This window comes from Natator depressus, chromosome 6 (assembly GCF_965152275.1).
Source record: "Natator depressus isolate rNatDep1 chromosome 6, rNatDep2.hap1, whole genome shotgun sequence".
Lineage (NCBI taxonomy): Eukaryota > Metazoa > Chordata > Testudines > Cheloniidae > Natator > Natator depressus.
The window spans coordinates 39822409-39844117 of record NC_134239.1 but is presented as its reverse complement, the minus strand read 5'-3'; the positions used below and the strand labels follow the sequence as shown (position 1 = coordinate 39844117).

The window sequence follows — 21709 nt, the reverse complement described above, 5'->3', positions numbered from 1 at the left end:
TAGTTGTCCATGGTGTTGTAGCTATGTTATGGATCACTTGATGATTACCTGTTCTGTTCATTCATGACCTGGCATTGGCCACTGTCAGAAGATGGGATACTGGGCTAGATGGACCTTTGGTCTGACCCAGTATGGCCATTCTTATGTTCTTATTCCCAGGATATTAAAAAGACAAGGTTGGTGAGGTAATATCTCTTATTGGACCAACTTCTGTTGGTGAAAAATAAGTTTCTGAGCTTAAACAGAGCTCTTCTTCAGGTTCTTCACAATTTAACATTCACACTTATTCCTGAATATTTATAATTCTAATGTTTTTCCGTGTGAAATGAAAATAAACAGTAAATAACACAAGCCCAGCATATATGATGAATTAATGCAACTAGATTTTAAAACTTGAATAAATGTTCATCCTTCACAACAACCCCCTCCAAAATCTGCCTGGTCATCTAATATTACTGTTGAGTCAGGTTGTAGCATGAAGTTCTAGTAAGGAATCATTATTCTTATGGTATATTTTAGCACTATTTTCTTCATTTTCAAGAACGGATCAAAGCCTCTAGAAGTGTAATGGCTTAACTACAGGGCTGTAGTTGGGCACCTGATTTATTTCAGCATTAGGTATTAATAGATCTCTTGTGGGTTTCTAGTCACTGACACTTTTACGGGCTTGAGGAAATAGGTCAGGATTATACCTATTAATCTTGAAAGAGGGAGCACTGTGACCTCTGAAGCTTTATTAGCTATGTGTATACACAAAAACCCTCCATATTTTATAGTTACTATACTGGAATTTCCCTGTTTGTTCATCCTCTACATAAATAGAACAATCAGGGAGGAAATATATTTGTACAAATGATTTCTGGTGCAGTGTCACATTAACTGCAGGCAATTAAATAGAAATCAGACTTTTGATATTTAGTGTTTGTGAGAATTGATTCTATGTAGTGATTTGTTTAATTCCAAAGTGCATTGACTTTTTTTTTCTCAAAAATAAGCTATGGCAAAGCAAGGCTGGAATTTGGAACCTCTTAGAAACAACTGTAGGTTCCTGTTTTTCACCATTGCATTCTGTGCCTGTCTCCTGCACCAAATCCTGTTTCCTGATTACTGCATCACCCCCCTGTTCACCCCTATACTGTGCTCCTGTTCCATGCTTGATCCTTGCCTCTCCTCCAGTTCCTACCCTTACACCTCGCCTCCAATCATCAGTTACCAGTCCTGGCTCCAACCCTGGCCTCAGACTTCTGACCCTGAGTCTGGCTTGACCCTTGGCTCTGGCATTTGGTATCTGACCTCGGCTCTGACCCTCAGTTTTGACCCCTGGCTCTGGTAGTTGGCAGTTGACTCTGGTGCTGACCCTTGGTGTTGTTCTCTAAACTGGATACCTGTTCCACCCACTAGACTTGACTCCTGCTCTAATAAGCCCCACCGATTACATTCTGGTCCATAACACCATGGATGGATTTAAAAAACAACAACCCACCTCTATAAATGTATACACATCCTTTCGCAAAGGCTACTCTATGGATTTGGAATAGAACTAGAGAAGATCATTTTTTTCCACTCACCACTGACACCCATTGCAAATAATCCAGATCTTATCCCAAATCACAAACCAGAGAGTTTTAAAGACTGGGAGAGCCAGGGAATGCACACAATTGGCCAGCTATTCTCTCTCTCTCTCACACACACACACACGCCCTTCGCAAGTGATCATGTATGGTTTTTGTAACATTTGTGGGGCTAGTCTCTCTTTTGGTACACACTGGACTCATTAATACTAAGAATTAAAGGAACATTGTCAACTTGAACTCTAATTTTTAAAAATTAGTTAAATAATTTCACCTGCCTCTGAGTCTCCCTGGCAGTTTTCTTGGCTTTACAATTATATTTACCTATTTTTTAAGAAGATTTTCTCCTTCATGTGTGGCAGGTGGAAGACCCACACAAACAAAGGAAACTGACTAACCTAAAGGGAGGAAATGATGTCCCATGAATGCACAAAGTAAATGAAATGAGAAAGATGAAAATAGCAGTATTTCTCTCTCATCTCTTAGATGTTCCTTCTTACATTGGAAGGAAAAAACATTCTAATAGGTGTGTGATTTTTAAAGTTAACGATGTCCCTTTAAATGTGAAAGAGAGGAAGAATTAAAGCTTTCCCAATAATTACCCATACACACACACATTTTAAAATAAAGTTTTTATGGTTGCAAAGTCAAACACTCAAAAGTTAGGACGTGCCAGAAATAGGGCCTTTTGTCATGTGCATTATGATAGTCTTTAGTTATATGGTCATACTATTTTTTCCACAAGACTCCCCCTGCCTTATTTAGTGCACAGAATGGACATGCTCTAGGGATGAATCAGAACTGTGTAGTGAAGAAGACTGTCTCTTGGACCCTGGCCTCATTTGTTGCAGAAGCTGGAAGGCTGTAGAGAATGAGGCAGAGAATTGCAGGAAGAGAAAGGATGGTCTCATGGTTAAGGCAGTTGAAAGCTGTCCTAGAGATCTGAATTCTATCCCTGCTTTTGTCAGAGTTCCTGTAACATGCTGGGAATATCACTTAAACCAAACTTTTTACAGGTGGTCGCTAATTGTGTGCTCCTCATTTTTTTAGTTGCTTGACTTGAGACCCCGGATCTGAGATGCAGAAATTCTGGGCTCTCTCAGCTGCAACTGACATAAAAATTGTACTATATGGTTTATATGGTCTCATGACTTATACCATTTTGTGCCTGGGCATGAGATACTTCTGGTGTACCTGTATTGGAGAAAATATGTAAAGAAGCAGCAAAGACCACTGTTCTTATAAGTATGTGTGTATATCAAATGCTTTTATTTTATCCAACAGACCGAACCTGAAGTGATAGAAGAAACAAATATTGACCGTGTCAATGAACCTCGAAGTTATACCAGATCCCGTCAGGCTAAAGGCCATTCTGAGACATCAACTTTAAGTTCTCAGCCTTCCATTGATGAAGTTAGACAACAGATGCATATGCTCTTGGAAGAGGCATTTAGTCTGGCATCTGCAGGCCATGGAGGGCAGAACAGACAAGATGCTCACAGTTCAGCACAACACTTACCATACTCTGAAGTTGTGACCAGTGCTCCTGGTACCATGACCCGACCCAGAGGGGGAGTACAGTGGGTGCCAACATATAGACCAGAAATGTATCAGTACAGCTTACCAAGACCAGTAAGTTCAAATATTACTTACTACACTGTACTATCATGGGGATACTGGTGTACTGGGCTATGTTTTTAAAAGCTAGAGCCCTGTGTACATGTGCATGAAACACACAGGCACTTTCACTTCTGGTAACTATATGCACATTTGTAGATGTGTGCGTGCACACACACTTAAAAGAAGACTCCTAATTTCCAGTTTTAATAATGGGCCCCTCACCTGGGCTGTTTACATAATAGTGTGAAGTAATACTTCCTTACATTTGTTTTAAACCTGCTGCCTAATAATTTCATTGGGTGACCCCTGGTTCTTGCGTTTATGTGAAGAGGTAAAATAACCCTTCCTTAGTCACTTTCTCCACAGCATTCGTGATTTTATAGACCTTTATCGTACCCCCCTCCATCTCTTTTATAAACTGAACAGTCCAGTCTTTTTAATCTTTCCTTGTATGAAAGCCATTCCATACCCCTAATCATTTTTGTTGTTGTTCTCTGTACCTTTTCCAATTCTAATATTTATTTTGAGATGGGGGGGTGACCAGAACTGCACACAGTATTCAAGGGGTGGGTGTACCATGAATATATACAGTGGCATTACGACATGTTTTGTCTTATCTATCCTTTCCTAATGGTTCCTAATGTTCTGTTGGCTTTATTTTGACTGCTGCTGCACACTGAGTGCATGTTTTCTGAGAACTATCCATGATGACTCTACATCTCTTTGTGTGGTAACAGCTAATTTAGACCCCATCATTTTGTATGTATAGTTGGGATTATGTTTTCCAAAGCACATTACTTTGCATTTATTAACATTGAATTTCATCCCACACATTCAACACAAGTACAGTAAGTGGCTTCTTGTTTTTTAAAATGGTGGTTCTCAACGTTATGGGGGCAACTGTAGCAGTTTATCAGACCAAGGCCTCATTTACCTGCTTTTTCTTATTCATTGTTCACACACTAGCACATCAGTTAATGACTAGGAAAGTCAGATTTGGAGAAGCTCATGTTCATAGATGGCTGGAGAATACACAGCTGGACAGGGAGCTGACAGCAGCTATACTTAGGATACACGGAGGGTTATCTTGGCAGGAGGGCCTAGTGTACCAGTTGCAAGGACCGCAAAGTGTGGTCTAGAAAGGATAGTCTTGTGCTTAAGCCACTGGTTTGGGACTCGAGCTAGGTTTAGTTCCGGTCTCTGCCATTGATTTCCTGTGCAACCTTGGGCAAGTCAATCTGTGCCTCATTTTTCTCATCTGTAATGTAGATATTTCCTGCATCTCAAGTATTGAGAGGATAAATAGGTGAATGACTGGAGTGCTCAGACACTGCAATGATGAAGTTTGAAAAGTATGTAGATAGTGGTATCAGAACAGCTGTCCATGATCCTGGTTGGAAATCACTGTTTTAAACTCCCCGATACATTAGAACCTCAGAGTTATGAGCACCTCGGGAATGGAGGTTGGTTGTAACTCTGCAATATTTGTAACTCCAAACAAAACATTATGGATGTTCTTTCAAGAGTTTACAATTGAATATTGACTTAGTACAGCTTTGAAACTTTACTATGCGGAAGAAAAATGCTGCTTTCTCCTTATTGTTTAGTAGTTTAACACCGTACTGTACTATATTTGCTTTTTTTGTTTATCTCTGCTGCTGCCTGATTGTGTACTTCTGGTTCCAAATGAGGTGTGTGGTTGTTCAGTCAGTTTGTAACTCTGGTGTTTGTAACTATGAGGTTCTACTGTACTGTATATGAACATTACAAAACAAAACATTTTCTTTCACAAGTATCATAAGCAAAGCTAAACCTGGGATTAGTTTTGTCTGGTGAAGTAAACAGAACAGCAGTCAGACTACTGGCAATGAAACTGAAAAATAGGCCCTGTAAGAATGTGAAATTACTGAAAACACCTGGAAATTTGCTTCAGAAAGAGAAAAATCAAAAGGTAAAGTTGTTATGCAGGGTTTTTTTTGCCAGGAATACATATTATTCTGAAAGAAGGCATTTCTAAAGTTATAATAGAAATAAAGATTCTTGACTCTGTCTATATTTGAGTAATCTATTACTGTTAGAGAGAAATTGTTACAACTCAGAATCATCATTGATACGTTTACCTTCAATGGTCAGAAGAATGTACAATAACGGATGCTTTTTCTGAACAATCCTTCATGGATAACTTGAAGCCAGTGGTATTAAATGCTCACGTTCAGGGAAATACTATTTAAATCACAATAAAAGTACTCCTGGCACTTTGAAATTCCTCTACTGCAGTTCATACTGCATTTGATCATTTTTTATGGTCGGAATCAGATTAGCAGTTGTGTTGGTCATTAGGTGTCCAGTCAAATTACTTTTATAGTAAAGTAGGTCTTTCTGAAGTGAAATAAAAGTTATATGGCTATGTAGTTTTGAAGAGAGACTAGTCATTCTGTTCTCTGCATCTTAGTGTTAATGCTTTATAAAGGGGATCTACAGGATTTTCACTAAGATTTGAAGTTGAAATTTCTCCAATGTATCTCTAAATAAAAACTGGGAAAATGACATTAAAATGCCATTTTTGTTTTTCTAAGTAGGTTGTAGTGTTTAGCTGCGTGACTCCAATAAGAATCATGGTAGGGGCTTTATAAGGTTTTTCAGGCACTTCACGCAGCTGCAAGGGTCAGCTGGAGCCTATCTTTAAGTGTTTAGCTATGGGGCCCAACATCTGTAGTTTGGGTTGGTGGTTTTTTGTTTTTTTTAAGACCCCTTCAAGCATTCATTTAAGGATACTAACATTGTAGTTGCCACTTCAAAAATCCTGACAGCTGCCTGAACCACTCTGAGAACTGTAGTCTGAAAAATGGCAATTATTTTCCTGGAGACCAGAACTGAAAACCACAGAATAACAGAGCCTTGTTAGTTTGGATTCTGGGCAAGCTACCATCTCTCTCCTCTTTTGAGTGCTCTGCAAAGAGGGAAGATAATGATAAAGGGGGCCTGATTCTGATGTGAGAACTAAGACTAATCAGGGGGAACTGGTCCGGCTTTGACTAGCTGATATTCAGCCAGCGTCTCAAAGATTCTAGACCCATGCTGCTTATTGAAGCAAATGTGAATTAATATCAGTTTTGTAAACTTTTACAGCTATTAAAATTAAAATCAAGGAAACATATCCCCACAGCTAAGCTACCATTAATAATAATAATAAAATAATAATAAACTGAACTATTAAACCAAAATCAAATCAAGGTCAAATCAACAAGTTAGTATCAATATTGGATTGGAATCAATTTAGTTAAAGTGTCAGATTAATACATAGGAAACCCTAAGAAGGGATATAAAGAGGTGGCTGTTCATATATATATATATATATATATATATATATATATAAGATTCTAGGATTGTAACTCTGAAGCCTAAGATATCCGAGTCAGTGTAAAGTGATGAAAGCAGCTACAAGCATGGTTGAGACCTTCTCTTTGTTCAGAATATCACCAGGTTGAATCATCACTGGGTTTTGTGGTCTGTTACCATCCAATTTAAGTTTTCAGCTATTTTGACTTTATGCATTACACCCATGCTGTAATAAGGCATCTCCGTATGCCAGGCCAAGAATCCTAGATCATGACGATATCAGAGATAACTCAGCCAATCACTACCCTTACTCTGCAGCTTATCTGCATGCAACAGTTTCATTGGTTGTGTGAGTGAGACTGCATTACTTGACCCAATGTCCACACCCATATACCTACTGCCATCTCACAAATCAACACAAATGTCCCAGCACAAACCCCCTTAGACAGAAATCAACACAATCACCAGCACACATGATAACCCCAAACTCATAAGCCCTCTCTGCAGCACATACCTCTCATTTGCCACCTTCACAAATCCACCCAGCTTTCACAGCCCAGCCCACCCCACCCCACATGGGGAATAACTCCAAACATCACTCTGAAGCCTAGAATGTCAGAGTCAGTGTGAAGTGAAAGAAACAGCTACAAGCATGGTCGAGAGCTTGGAATATCACAGGTTCAATCATTACTGAGATGCGTAGTTTGTTACTGGCCAATTTTTTAATTCTCAGCCATTTTTTGGCCTTCTTCTTTAAAGCACATGGGCTTATGAACTATAGCAATGCAACAATACAGGCTTTCAGCTACTAACTGGGTTATAACCCTCAACTCAAAAATGGCACCCAGCTCAATTGAATCGATAACCTGAAGCTGATTAAATATTAATACTGAAATCAAATTATCTAATGTCTGAACCACATTAGAGCCAATTACAAGCCTTCCTCTTTAGTGCCAGCTGTACTCAGCCTCCCCACTCATTCTCGCACACTCCCCAGGGTCCCACCACAGCTGGGGATCCTCTGAATGACTGGTTTCCCCTCTTTGGGGGCTTTGTGAGGGTCAAAGCAGTAACACAGACTTTGCAAAGGAATTGCTGAACCAGCTTTATTCCTAGACACAGCACAAGAAATATACATAGCTATAGAAAAATAACAAAACCTGCATATAAGTCCCTGCCTCAGTTTCTTCACCTCACCTGAGGGCCCTTAGGATTTTAATGTCCTTCCAGGGCAGTTAGGATTCCTCTTTTTCCACCTGCCCAGCTCTGTGTTCTTATTCTGGTCTCCCCACATTTGGTGGAGAGAGGAGAGTCCTTTTATAAGGTTTCAGTACCCTCTGTCAAGTGACTCCTCTGAGTGGCTTCAAGTGCCTCATCAGGTGATTCATTGCTTGGTTAAGAGCCCACCTGGGAGAACTGGTTCCTCTGGCCTGCAGTCAGTTCATTGTTCTAGGGTGTTTCTGTTTAATCTAAATGGTCTTCCAGTCAACAACACTCGATTGCCCTCTGTTAGCCTCTGCTGGGAGCACATAGTCTCTGGTAACACATCCAGGAATCCCAGTTCAATATGGAGGTTAAAGCAACAGTGAAGGCACCTTACTGTTTCTGATAAAAATTTTGTTTGTGAACACCATGGGCTTTATAGTTCAATATAGATATAGACAAATCTGTCACAAGGGCAAGAGTCTCTATTTTATCTTAAAAAAAAAAGGACTTATGGCATCTTAGAGACTAACAAATTTATTTGAGCATAAGCTTTCGTGAGCTACAGCTCACTTCATCGGCATCCAATGAAGTGAGCTGTAGCTCACGAAAGCTTATGCTCAAATAAATTGGTTAGTCTCTAAGGCGCCACAAGTACTCCTTTTCTTTTTGCGGATACAGACTAACACGGCTGCTACTCTGAAACTTATTTTATCTTTGCAACTCATTTTTGGAATTGGTATGATAAAGGAAAATACATGCAATCTGCTAAAACACAAAAGTAAGATTAAGAAACAAACACATAATCAGGACTTCCCTGAATAAATTCCTGCTTGAACTAGCATATCTCTTAGACAGACATCCAATCTTAATATATGAATTGCCAGTGATGGAGAATCTCCCACAACCCTTTAAATTGTTCCAGTGGTTAACTATTCTCATTGTTAAAAAGTTCCACCTTATTTCCAGTCTGAATTAGTTTAGATTGAATACCAAAGTGAGTGCCATTGACATTTCTACTCAGGGACCTGAACAGTAGATTAGAGGGAGAATAGTTTTTAATGCTATTATATCTACAGTTGTCTGCATCAGAAGTCAGTTTTTCACAAGGTATCTGTGATACCACATTTTTGCAGATATTTAAAACAGAAAATAACTGTGTGGGACCAAAAAGATTAAGTTTTTATTGATAATCACTGTAGGATGCTGCTGGTTGAAGACATTTGGACTTCAGCCTCTGATTTCATAGGTTTGAGGAGATTAGACAGTCTCCTAATACCTTGTCATGTTGCATCATCTTAGTTGTGGTTCAGTTGCATTAACTGTAATCCCACGCATTGCTCTAAGATGTCTTCAGTACCTAGACTTGTCTGGGAAAGTAAATCAGGGAGTGTCTGAAAAGAGGTTCAATCTACTGCTAAGCAGAATTATACACGATCACTTGTATTTCCAAGCAGATTAGATGAAGTTCTGACAAATAATATTTGTAGCAACAGTATGGATAAAGGTGATACGTCATTCTTTGGACCATGAGCTGATGGCCATGAGGGTCAGGAAGATGTTTCTGTTGACATACAGTAAGCATTGCACAGTCTCTAGATGTACTAGAGATGAAATCCAGCCTTGCTGGAGGCTGGATGCTCGATTTCATGACTCAACAGTCTGATCCTGGGTTTCTCTGAATTACCTTGTTTTGTGGATTTATTTGGGACTTTCATTGCTTTAGAGTGTTGTGGTTTAAGAACCTTGGTTTTCTTGCCTAGGAGAAAATGGGGAAAAAAATCCCCTGAAAGGCCAGAAAAAAGAAGTTCAAATATCAAGTAATTGCTTGCAGGCAGTTTCATTTCAGTATATGTTGCTTTGAGGATGCTTCCAGATATACTGACTTAAAAACACTTAACTTTCAGAGGGGCAAAAAGTACTGTGATCTCACTCTCTGGGGGTTTTCAGGAAGGGATGAGTCTTCCAAAATTGTGAAGGATTTACCTCTCAGGTTGGATTACAGTGTCTGAGGCATTATTTTCTTATTTCTTCTTTTTTAATTGCTCAGCTGTAGCTCTGTGATACCATCCGTGTGTATGCTTTCTGCATTATTCTAAAACCACTCGGCCTGTTATAAAATCTGAAATAAAATACCTACTACGATATGCACCATCAAAAGTTAACTTCCTAGCAGCCAGCGATTATAGAACTGTTCATACAATTTTAAGGGCTGTTGGAATGAATTTAAACAAATACCTTCACTTTTTAGGTTCTCATGTTGTTGTTTTTTAAAATAAGGTTAATTGATGTTTTAGAAAATATTCATTTTTCTCTTTCACAGGCGTACAGGTTTTCTCAGCTTCCTGAAATGGTAATGGGCTCTCCCCCACCCCCGGTTCCTCCCAGAACAGGTCCTGTGGCTGTGGCATCTCTCAGGAGGTAATTCATTGTTATTTTGTTACAGCCAAGAACTGTAAATCTCTATTGCTCTAATGAGAATGACTCCATAACTATAACTTTTAGTAAAAAGAAAAGGAGGACCTGTGCCACCTTAGAGACTAACACATTTATTTGAGCATAAGCTTTGGTGAGCTATTTTGTTAGTCTCTAAGGCACCACAAGTACTCCTTTTCTTTTGCGGATACAGACTAACACAGCTGCTACTCTGAAACCTATAACTTGTAGTGGCATTTAGTAGCCATCTTCCTCGTAATGAAGAGATGTTAATGAAGTTAAGAACTCTCTCTTTTCATTTCCGGTGCTTAAATTTCAACATGGTAGAAGAAAATAAACACCAAAGGATCCCATATTCCACTATTAGCTAGTGAGTTGTCTAATAAATTTAGCAAATCTATGCTCTGATATCTCTCAAGCCATAGTTTAACTCGACTTTAAAAAGACAAAATGGCATATATTGCATAAAGTAGTGGATATTTCACACTCACATCCTCTCTGCTTTTTTTTTCTAAGTCGTCCAGCCCTATAGAATAGAAAATGATACGGATAAATAATAAAATGGCTTTTGGAACTCTGGACTCAGTCACGGATTGCTGACTGACTGCTGGATATTTCTTTCCCATGTTCCTCAGGACTAATAAATGCATGTCTGTTTTCTTTACTTTTAATATATACATTTTGTTTCACCATAGCAATAAGGCATTTCTGAGCAATTATTGCCCTTTTCAGGTGGATGAAGTCACTTGGCCTTCAGCCATGTGCTGTATAACACCACCTGGGGCAAACTATGATCCTAAAGGACATGTGTGCCTGCTGGCTGTTACTGTGAAATTCCGTCAGGATGCCAAACACTAATGGAGCTCTTCTGATTGGCTGCCAGTGATATCATAACCTCAGGAAATGCTTAGTTCTCATTGCTTGGCTTATTTTTGTCAGTTAAATTTCATGATAGGAGACAATTGACACATGGCATTTCTTAGGGACAACAGTGCTCTACACATAGCTAAAATCATTTCTGCTTTATAACACCACACCAAGTGGTAATTATCCAGCATTGTCTGTTGTATCTTATTATTGGATCCATTTTGGAGTTTTGAGTGAATGGGCTGTAGAATTGTAAAAAAATACTGTAGAAGATAGAGGCCAAGGACAAAGAAAGTTGCTTTCTATTGATATTCCTGCAACCAGGGATGCCACAGAAAAAGCAAATAGTTCCCTACTGTTTTCTGCTTGGAACTCCTGCCACCCTTGTTGAGGATATTGCCTATCAGTCAGAATTATCAAAGTTTCTTGCTGTTTTTTATAATGCGCAGGTCAACATCAGATATTGGCAGCAAGACAAGAATATCTGAATCCAGTGGGGCAGAGCAGGGCCAACAGCATGATCCTGCATCCTTTGCCCCAGGTTCAAGAGCTCCAGTATCTGTGGGTCCATTGGATCAGTCAGCATTGAACTACTCAGGTGAAAACGAGTGTAGTACAAACAGAAATCACCTCCCCAATCTGTGTTGTGTACAGATGAGTGTATGGGATATTGCAAGTACACATTGTTATTTGTGGTTATGGAGAAGGATTTATTAAATGCTTTTCTTGGTGGCTTGAGGGTCAACACGGGGTACTCTGTCTTGCCCCACTTGTCACATGCACGTCAAATAATTCATATTTACCAGGAAACCGGTGGAATTTATGGAGTGGAGATTGTGTGGCTTGGTTAAGGGCCTGGGAGTTCATCAGAAGCAAGTATGGCCACACTACTTGTTGAGTCCTGCTTTGTAGGAGGCAGTTGCCATGCAAAGCTTCTGAACCTTGCTAGAACGACAATCCGCCTGCCACTCTCCTAGCCTTGCATGATTGAACACCGTCTCTGAACAAACAATAGCAGCAACCCAGGGTTAAAATAAGGGGAAAGCAGGGGAAAATGCAGCTTCTACCCATCTCCTAAACACAGAGCTCTCCTGCCTCCTTGTCCAGTGCTGCTAAAAGTATAGCAAGAGCTCCCCTTCCTCCCTGGCTTGTGCAGTGAGAGCTCACTGTCCTGTTTCAATATGTTTTAAATCCCCAGCAGCAAATATCAACTGCCCCTTCCCCCTATTCACTGGAATGAATTATGACTTTCTGAAGTCAGATGAATTAATTTCTGACAGTAGAGGCTAGAGCAGCTGGAGTCCCATTCAAGGGAGGTAGTGTGGTCAGGTAGAGAGAGCACAGGACTAGGAGACCAGGGTTCTGTTCCTGGTTCCACTACTAACCTGCTGGGTGACCTTGAATGAGTCATGTCACCTCTCTACCTCTGTTTCCTCTGCTATGCTTTATCTGGCTTTTTTATTTTGATTGTAAACTCCTTGGGGAAGTGACTGTTTCTTATGATGTGTTTGTACAGTGCCCACTGCAACGGGGCTCCAATCTCAGCTGGGGCTTATAGGTTCTACTGTGATAACATTTCCCCACCTCCTCACAGACTTCTCGTGTCAGAGTCTGTACCACCTATTCCTGATTAACTTCACACCCAGCAGGACAGGAAGAAAAAGTGACTTAAAATGTCTTTTTGATTGATTGTTTTTGTTTCCAAAGCTTTGCCATTGTGGAAATACCAAAACTGTTAGTATCCTTTGCTACAGTGCAAGTCAGAGCCTGGATTAATTAGTGTTTCACTGTGTGATGCACTAAGAGAGAAGATTCTTGAATGACTCAGTAGTCAGTTAACCTTGCTGCATAATTTAGCCCTGTTCCATCATAAACTGGGGGGACCTTGCCACCTAATGTAGGTATAGAGTGCAGCAGAGTACAAGCATCCTTGTCTGTAGTGATCAAAACAAACAAGAGTTAATGGGAGCTGAGTCTTTTGCACTTTGACCCCAGAAAGGAGCTGCTTGCAAAACAAAACACTAAGTTTCTCATTGTTCTACTTGGAAACAGAGGAAAAGAAAACCATGAATAAAAGGGTGAAATATGTTTGAGGAAATCAGGCCCAAAAGAGAGACTTTCTCTCCCTCTCTCTTCTCCAGCACTCATTGCATTTATTTTACTCCCATGTTCTCACTAGTTTAATGCAATTCCTGTGGTCCACTCACTAGCTCTGCTCACTCCCCTCACAGTGAGAGTTGCGGCTCTTTGCAGCCTCAGGCCCTTCAAGCAAAGTCTGAGATTCACCCCCCCCCCATAATATTGTAACACCAGTCAGTCAGCCAGCCTAGCTGTCTGTTTAATAAAACAAATCTAAACACCTTCTCCACTTGTGTATTGACCTCACTAATCCCCCCCATCTACACACACACACTTACACTCCACACCATGAGTGAAGACCTCATCAGAAGATAGACTTTAGTTAGGGTGGGGATTTCTCTGAATTTGGTACTATAAAAACTTCCAATCTTTGAAATAAAATACCTTACGTAGTTAATTTTGTTTGCTGCTTGCACTAAGCCTGAGTCTAGCTATGAGGATCTGAAATAAAGAGGTTTTGAATCACCGATCTTCAGGGCGTTAGTTTGTTGGTCTGCTCTCTGATAAATCACGAACCACCCTTATGACATACTGGTATGGGATCATATGTTGATATTAACAAGACTACTCACAAAAGAATAACTAACAAATAAATAGCTGTACTGTGCCCAACAGGAAGGGCTCCTTTACACTTCACTTAAATGCCTTTGGCCCTAGGCCTACCCTTAAAAGTTTTGCTGACATAGCTCTATTGCTCACGCGTGTGATTTTTTTTCCACCCCATTTGACATGGCTGTGCTTGCAAAAGCCCGAGTGTAGATATAGTTATACCAATACAAAAGGCCTTTTGGCAGGATAGCTAACTACATTCAAGGAACTTGTCTAAGCTATACCAAAAAAAAAAAAAAAAAAAAAAGAGAGAGAGAGAGAGATCATTTACAGGTATAATTTTGCATCTCCACTATGGGGTTTGGTGATCTGGCAAAACCAGCAAATCCAGTCAAGTGTAGGCCAGGCCCTGACTCAGCAAAACATTTAAACTACACTTAACTTTAATCACATGGATACTCTCATTGTGACTTTAAGCATGTGGATAGTTCCATTGATGCTATCCAAGTACATAGAGATAAGCATGTGTTTAAGTGTTTTGCTGGATCAAGGCCATAGGTAGCACCACAGAAACATCTCCATTGTAGGCTTTACGGTGCTTGGCCCTGAACAGGTGTGTAAGGTAGGGGAAGAGAAGGGTGCAAGGATCTGGGCACAATGACAGTCCTTGCACGCACCGGAGCACATGGTTGACATTTTCAAGGTTGACTGAGATTTAATCACACAACTCTAATTGAGAGAGCTAAATCCCCTAGTTGGCTTCCAAAATCTCAACCCATGAGCCAAGAGCCTCCCAGAAGGGATAGGAAGAAGTGATCCCACTCCCAGCACACCAGATTGCATGCGGTCAGTGGGTAATGCAATGGCTTTGCTCCTTCTGTGTGTTTTGGGGCATAGTGCCTGACTGAGGCACAATAGTGCAGAGACCAAGGGGCCATATTGTTTTGACACTATTTAGCTGGCTAACATCTGCCTGAGAAAATGGCTTTCCAATGACAAAATATAACTATTAATGAAAAGCTACAAAAATTTGGCTTTCTAAATTCTAAAGACTGAGACTTTGGGTCTTGAAATTGACAGGCTTATTAGACATCGCTTCTTTAATGTTTCTGAACAGTTTGTCTTGCAACCTCCTAAGAAGTATTAGTTATCTGCATCATATTCACCATGTACTACTGAGTATAAAAATTTGGATACCCTAAACTGTAATCTGTTGCCTGTAACTTCTGTGGAACATAAGTATCTAAAAGGAAGCATTGAGGCTAAACCCTATAATTTTAAAACATTTTGAAGTATACAATATCCCACATTTTAGAATGCCCCTTCTATATACTGTGCCTTCGGTAGGATATGTGTCCTGCAGTTTTAACTGGATAACATTCTTCACTTCTTCTCCTGTACTCTGGAGATTTATTGCTGTGCTATATTAAAAGGAAAATCACATATTTTTCTTCAGAGATGCTGCACTTCAGTAGAGGATAAAATGATCTGTGTATATTTGGTTTAAGTTTGTATAAAATGGGCTCCTTGGATGAAATATTAAAGTATCATAAGTACTTGGACAGCTGAGAATGCTTGAGTTGTCCTTCAGTGTGAGAGTAGTCAATGGGATGATTTAGGGTCAAAGAGATTCTACTGCTCTGATTAGATAAGCACCAGCTTTAAATATATCTATATTTTGCCCCAGATCCTGATTCTGCCTGGAGCAGCACAAAGTTGCCCTAATTTAGGTGAAAATCCTGCCCGTTAATTTGAAACTACAGATTATATTGCAGTAAGAATTACAATAAGGTATCACACAGGATTATCATTGTACACTTAGTATGTATGTTTGTTTGCCTTTTCTTAATTAGATGGTAAGCTTTTTGGGCAGAAGGCATGTTTTAGTGCAGGATGGCCACCCCCTTGACTGTGCATGGTTGAGCAGGAAGCTTCTCCCCCAGCCATGCACATCGTCTTACAATACCAGTCATCATGTGCTCTATGCTCTGGGATGCACAGAGGCACTTGTCCCTCTTCCTCCCTCCACCCTGGCAACTCCTGGAGCAGGTGCTCTGAAAAGGGAGCCGGGAAGAGGTGGGTTAATGGCCCAATACTTCACTATTTGCTCCTGGAAAGGGGCCGGCAAACTGCAGGTAGCATTCTGTGCCAGTCATAATGACTGGTATAAATTGCACACCTCCCTGTCCAGGGACCAGCACCAAGATGACTGTACTTGCCTAAGACAGTATCCCCAATGCTTTTCCTGCTGTGGTGCAGTTCCACACCACTCCTTGCTGGGGGCTTGTGCCTACCTGCCACAATCTAGCCCTGTGACTAGAAAGAGCAATGTAAAGGTACAGCTCCCTATAAATCTTTCCTAACAATAATGGTCCTAGAGAGGGAAGTTAGCAGTAAAACGTATCTTTCCCCTCTTTATGAGCCCTGAATTGCATTCACAATCCTTCCGGCCTAGGGCTGCATTAAGTTCCGCTGGGAGCTTATCTACTCCTCTCCTTAACTGGGTTGTAGAGTTGTGTTGAGTGTGCCCTAGGGCACTCCCCTAGAGGCTGAAGTGCACTGCCTTAGTCTTCCCATTTCTAAGCATACCACATCTGCAGTACTCCAAGCATCTGTCAGCCCTGGCAGCTTAACATTCTTTACAAGTCTGTTTAAAAACAGAGGCTGAGGTGGGACATCAGAAGAGATTGTATGCCATCGTTGCGATCGACCCTCTGGATGACTGGGTTTTTTTTATGCCAACAAAATAGGTGGAACTAGCTGCTGCCAGTTATTCTCAGACAAAACAATACACTAGGTGAAGTGTATTTTCCTCTGGGAGATGTGCTAAGCACCGTCTTGGCCTTGGCCAGTTTCTCTCCCACAGAAAGAACTCTACATCTGCTACCTTTGCCTGCTCCTCTCCAGCTTAGCAGGGTTCTTCTTCTTAAACCCCTCGCTGGGGTTATTTTTAGCTAATTTCCTGTCTTGTGTGGAGGCTTGTGTGCCCTGTTACGCTAGTCTTTTGTAATGACTTTCAGCTTGAATAGAAATCAGTTATTTGAGAATGGGTCTGATCCCAGTGAGGTCTTCTTTGAGCCTACAAAGACAAAATATGTGTGTCAGTTGGGAGAAGGGGCAAAAGTAGTGAAAATCCAGCACAAAAAGACCTCTGCTCTCTCATGAATACTTAGTCCTGCCATGAGTGCAGGGGATTGGACTAGATGACCTTTCGAGTCTACAATGCTATGATTCTATGAATGTTGTAGATAGATATTGGAGGCTGGTCATGAGATAATGAGTGTATGAGGGGCATGACCACCAGCCCATGTAGGAAGGGAGAAGCCAGCCATATCTGCTACATATCACTGAGCTCTCCTCCTTCTGACACAACTATTGTACATACTTCTTGAGACAACTTTACAAATTACACCTCACTCCTGATCTGCAACATACAGTCCTTAGCTTCTCTAATATGCTCTGCCTTTTTAGAAAGGGGCTCTGTGCAGCTGATGGGAGCAATCATATTCTAGTTTGTTGTTATCAACATTCTCACAAACACTCAGTGTCTCCCTAGGCTGCTTGAGGTACACTTTGAAATGATCCTCTAGGTTGATAGCTAAGATTATCAACTATTAATCATCTCTACCCCATTGCTTCATAGGAAATACAGTACCAGCAGTGTTTGCCATACCAGCAGCAAACCGACCTGGATTCACAGGCTATTTCATCCCAACACCACCCACAGCATACAGGAACCAAGCCTGGATGCCCTATGCTGGAGATAATGAATTACCAGGGCAATGGGCAGACTCGGTAAGTGTTCTTGTTTTTCTCTATTATAATAATATGTCATATGGTTTACACATAGAGGGCATAAGCGGTGCAAAGTGAACTTAAAGAGGCTAGAAATTTGGACGGGAGAATTCTCCCAGTGTACGGAGAATCTTCAGCAATGTAAAGACGTAGTAGAGATGCCATAGGAATGGGAAAGAGGGGACAGGCTGGGGAAATGCCCGAGACAGGGTGGGAAGGGGAGCCAAGCTCCACTGCACCTGATCCCTCACTGGCTGCTCTAACTTCTGCTTGAATAGGGCATCTGAGGGATTGGGAAGCCACAACTGGCTCTCTACAGCCACCATTCCCCACTATGTCCGATTGTAGCTCAGAGGCAGTGGAGAACTGCGACTGTTAACTTTACAGACAACATGCAAATAGCTAACTGACTGTCTTACATCAAACTGTATTGGGATCAATTCAGCAAAAAGCCACCATTCCATTTATGTGGGGCAACCTGCCCCAAAGGGCTTTTTACAAAAGATGTGTATTGCAAAGGTTCAAGGGAAGCCTTGGCCATGCCCATGCCCTTTGTTCCAGTCATAGACACGGGATGTGGCATAGGAGCTGCTATGATCCTTACTTCCTTAGTATCCCCCCGGGCAAGAGGAATGGCACAAAACAGCCAGGGCATTGCCTGGGATTGAAGGCATTTATACTATCATGAGACAGATGTGGTATAAGAATTTCGCACTTTTTAAAAAGCTTCGTGGAAGAATTGTATTTTGGGGAGAGATTTGAAGAGGAGCAAGAGGTTGGCTCATGAAAAGATGGTAATGTTCCACAGCTAAGGAGTAGCATGGGAGAGAGTGTGAAGATGAGACTGGGAAGAGGATGCAAAAATGGAGCATGAGAGAAGTTTTAATTTCCCTTAATGGTAAACAGTACAACGTTTTTATAAAACAGACTAAAAAAAGACTAGGCTTTCTGTTGCTCAGTTAAGCCCAGTTGAGCCTGAGAGTAAGTAGCTGAATGATACTTAAAATCAGAATAGATAGTGTTCAGTAAAAGTAAAATAAATTGTTTTATTATTAGCTGTTTGTACTGTAGGCTATGGTCATTACAGGGTTAACGCATGCTCTAGATATGTGAGCACAAATTTATCATAATATTTAGCGTGACAGTCCATAATCTAAGTAGCTTTGTAGAAATACAAAGATATTAAGGTGAACTTGAGTCGTTTTTCATATTTGAAACCATTTCTCACAATTAGACTTTGTTTTCCCACTTTCCTGTAAAGTGACCTTTTAAAAAATGGTAACTTCTTACTCAACAAATCTGCTCCCTTGGTGGATTCAGTTTACTCCTGTTACTGCAGAACCAACTCAGCTAAACAGAAAGGGAGATGGGTTCAATTTCTCCATGTAGATCAATAGAACTGTTTAGTAAATTGCCATTACAGGGCCAATAAGTTACCCCATGCAACTCCACTGGAAACAATGAGGTATTGCTGAGGACCCCATTTGGCCTATCAGACCTTTATTACTGCCACATGAGAAGGAAAGAACCAAGCTGGACTCTGATTCCAGGTTGAATTTGTAGCACGGGCCATTAGAAAAAGTATCTTTTGAAGAGTCCTGGGGATATGGTGCCCTATGGTGTCATTTTTAAGTCCCTTTTCAGAGGAGAATTTCAGTTATTAAATTGTAGTAAGCCTGGTTTGTAACCCTACTGATTCTTTCAAATTCAGGAGGCCCCTTGGAACCATATCAATGAGTTTAGACTTCTACTTTGAAAAACATAGGTGAAGTATTTAATTTTTACCTCTTTCCTTCCTATGGTCCTACTTTCTGTCTATAGCCTAAGGAAGTGATGGCCAGATCTTATTTGCCAAGAAGTGGGAACTGGCGGCTCTGAAGAAGGTGAATGGAGCTGGAGGGAAACTCCAGCCTGCTATTCCTTCCTTTGGAAGGGGATACACTCTGGTAAGGCCAGAGAGCCTGGGGGGTGGAGAGAGGGTCACAGGAGCGGTACTGGGGCAGCTGCTACAGGCAGTAGTCCCCAACTTTGTATATGAGGAGGCAAAGAGGAAGCATTGGGGGAGGGAGGGCTCCCAAAAGATCATTGTGGCAGGAGGGGGTATGAATCCCTCTCCCAGAGGAGAAGGCAGCAGATTTCCTTCAGCTACATTTACCCTTCAGAGCTTTTAGCCCCTACCTCCTCGTAAACAGGGGGCTGGCATATCCTTATGAGCCCACAGCCAGAAAGTGGGGTTACTTAGTAGGCAAGAGAAAGAAAAGAAACAATGTGGAAAAAAATCCACCCCCTTTTTTTTAAACCAAGATTCTGCCCCCAAATGATTTATATCATGCCCAGGGACCTCCTGAATCTGAAAATTGTCACTATGGAATAGAATCACAGTATTGCCAATTCAATATGTTCAAAAACATTGGTCCTCATGAATTGGTCCTCAAAATCATGAAATTAAAAATAAAACATTTGGAGTTTTTTCTCTGTCTTCTGGTTTGTGAGTTTTTGAATGCACTTGAGTCTTGGTTTCATGCTTTCTTTTTGAAACCACGAGGGCTAGAACCTTACTTTTTAAAAAAATGAAAACTGAGATTCTCCACTAATCGCATGCCTCCTGGAGCTGGGGCTTTAAAAAACACCAAATATGGTGAAATTGTGAGAATTCACTTTAAGCTTCATTTACTTTAATGCACTTCTTTCTCAAAGAAAAGCAAAGATTTGAAACTTTATATTTGGTGGAGGAAGGGAAATGTATCTGGCGGGGTTATGATCGTCCAAGCAAATCTTCAGTTGTTGCTGAGTAAAAGCCATAAAATAGTGACCTCTAGTGGTTTTTATATATTGTTCAATAGGAATGCTTCCTATGTGATCAGTCCAATTCTGTACTAAACAGGGGTGCAGCCTCCTGGCTGTATTTAAATACAACTTTCATCTAGTACTCAGGCAAATACTATGCCTGGTGGATTTTATATTTTGTGCATCAAGTGAATGGAAATACCCTGAATCGTGCAGCACATATGTAATATGAAGGACCAGATTTTCAAAGATAGGTGCCTAAAGATGCAAATAGGCATCTGATGGGATTTCCAAAAGGCCCTAAGCAGTTAGGCGCCTAACTCCTATTGGTTTCAATAGAAGTTTGTCCCCCCTCCGGCCCTAAGCAGTTAGGCGCCTAACTCCTATTGGTTTCAATAGAAGTTTGTCACCCCTCCCCACCTGTTTAGGTGCTTTTCAAAATTGCACTGGGCGCCTATTTGGAACTTTAGACACCTCATATCTTTGAAAATCCATCCCTTAGTGACCAGATTTTCAGAAGTTCAGTACCCAAGACCTCCCATTTATCACCTAAATAAAATAGCTGAGCACCTTTGGAAATTTGGCCATCAACAGTTTACCCAACAGCGATGATTGCTCTCAGTGGAAGCTGCTCAGTACTGAACACTTTGGAAAATCTGGCAACTTCGTTTAGATGCCTAAATGGGAACTAAATTCATTTGAATATCTGGCCCCGTGTCCTTTTCTATTTAAAAGTAAAAGAATTATCTATTTAAAAGTAAAAGAATTTCTATGCTTATGCATTTTAATGGCTTTTCTATTGATTTATGATGACCATAGGATTCTGTGCCAATCACTTCTTCAAATCTAAAAATCAGTGAGATTCTTTTTCATTTTTTCTAATTGGATTTAAAATGGTTACTCTGTATCAGTAAACTCTTAGGTAAAATTACTTTGTCTAATTAAGAAAATGAACCAGAACTTTAAATACAGTGGCTTAAAACATCCCTTAAAACTAAGCACTGTTGTTTCTTTACCAATTTGCTAGGCAGTTTGCAAAACAAATAAAATTAGTTAGAAGCTGGGTTCTAAAACGTCCTCAAATTCAGTTTTTGATAAGAATTTAGAGCTTGCCATTGTGGATCATTGTGTTGCACCAGCAACATTTAGTATCCTGTAGGGACGAAGGGCCTGATTCCTCACTGCTACTCTAGTTTAAGCCACTGCAACTCCACTGAAATCTACAGAGTTAGGGCAAAGTAAAACTGAAATGTAACTGTGGCATATCTGGTCCAATGTGGGAATAAAATCTTCCAATTACCATTATTTATGATTGACACGATGGACCATATTCATCTCTGGTATAATTGCATTTGAGTTAAGAGCTCCACCGGCGTTGAATTTGGCCATAAAACCTGAGGTTT

The 21709-nt window shown here is 40.6% G+C and overlaps 1 protein-coding gene across 2 annotated transcripts in view; it reads left to right on the top strand.

The window, feature by feature from the left end:
• Positions 1–21709, top strand: part of KIAA1549L (KIAA1549 like) — a 208723-nt gene that overhangs the window by 177583 nt on the left and 9431 nt on the right. For both annotated transcript variants that reach the window (XM_074955098.1, XM_074955099.1), the window contains 4 exons: positions 2856–3203; positions 10057–10154; positions 11486–11634; positions 17368–17519. In XM_074955098.1, coding sequence (XP_074811199.1) covers positions 2856–3203; positions 10057–10154; positions 11486–11634; positions 17368–17519 — 747 coding nt within the window. The remainder of the gene's footprint in view (positions 1–2855; positions 3204–10056; positions 10155–11485; positions 11635–17367; positions 17520–21709) is intronic.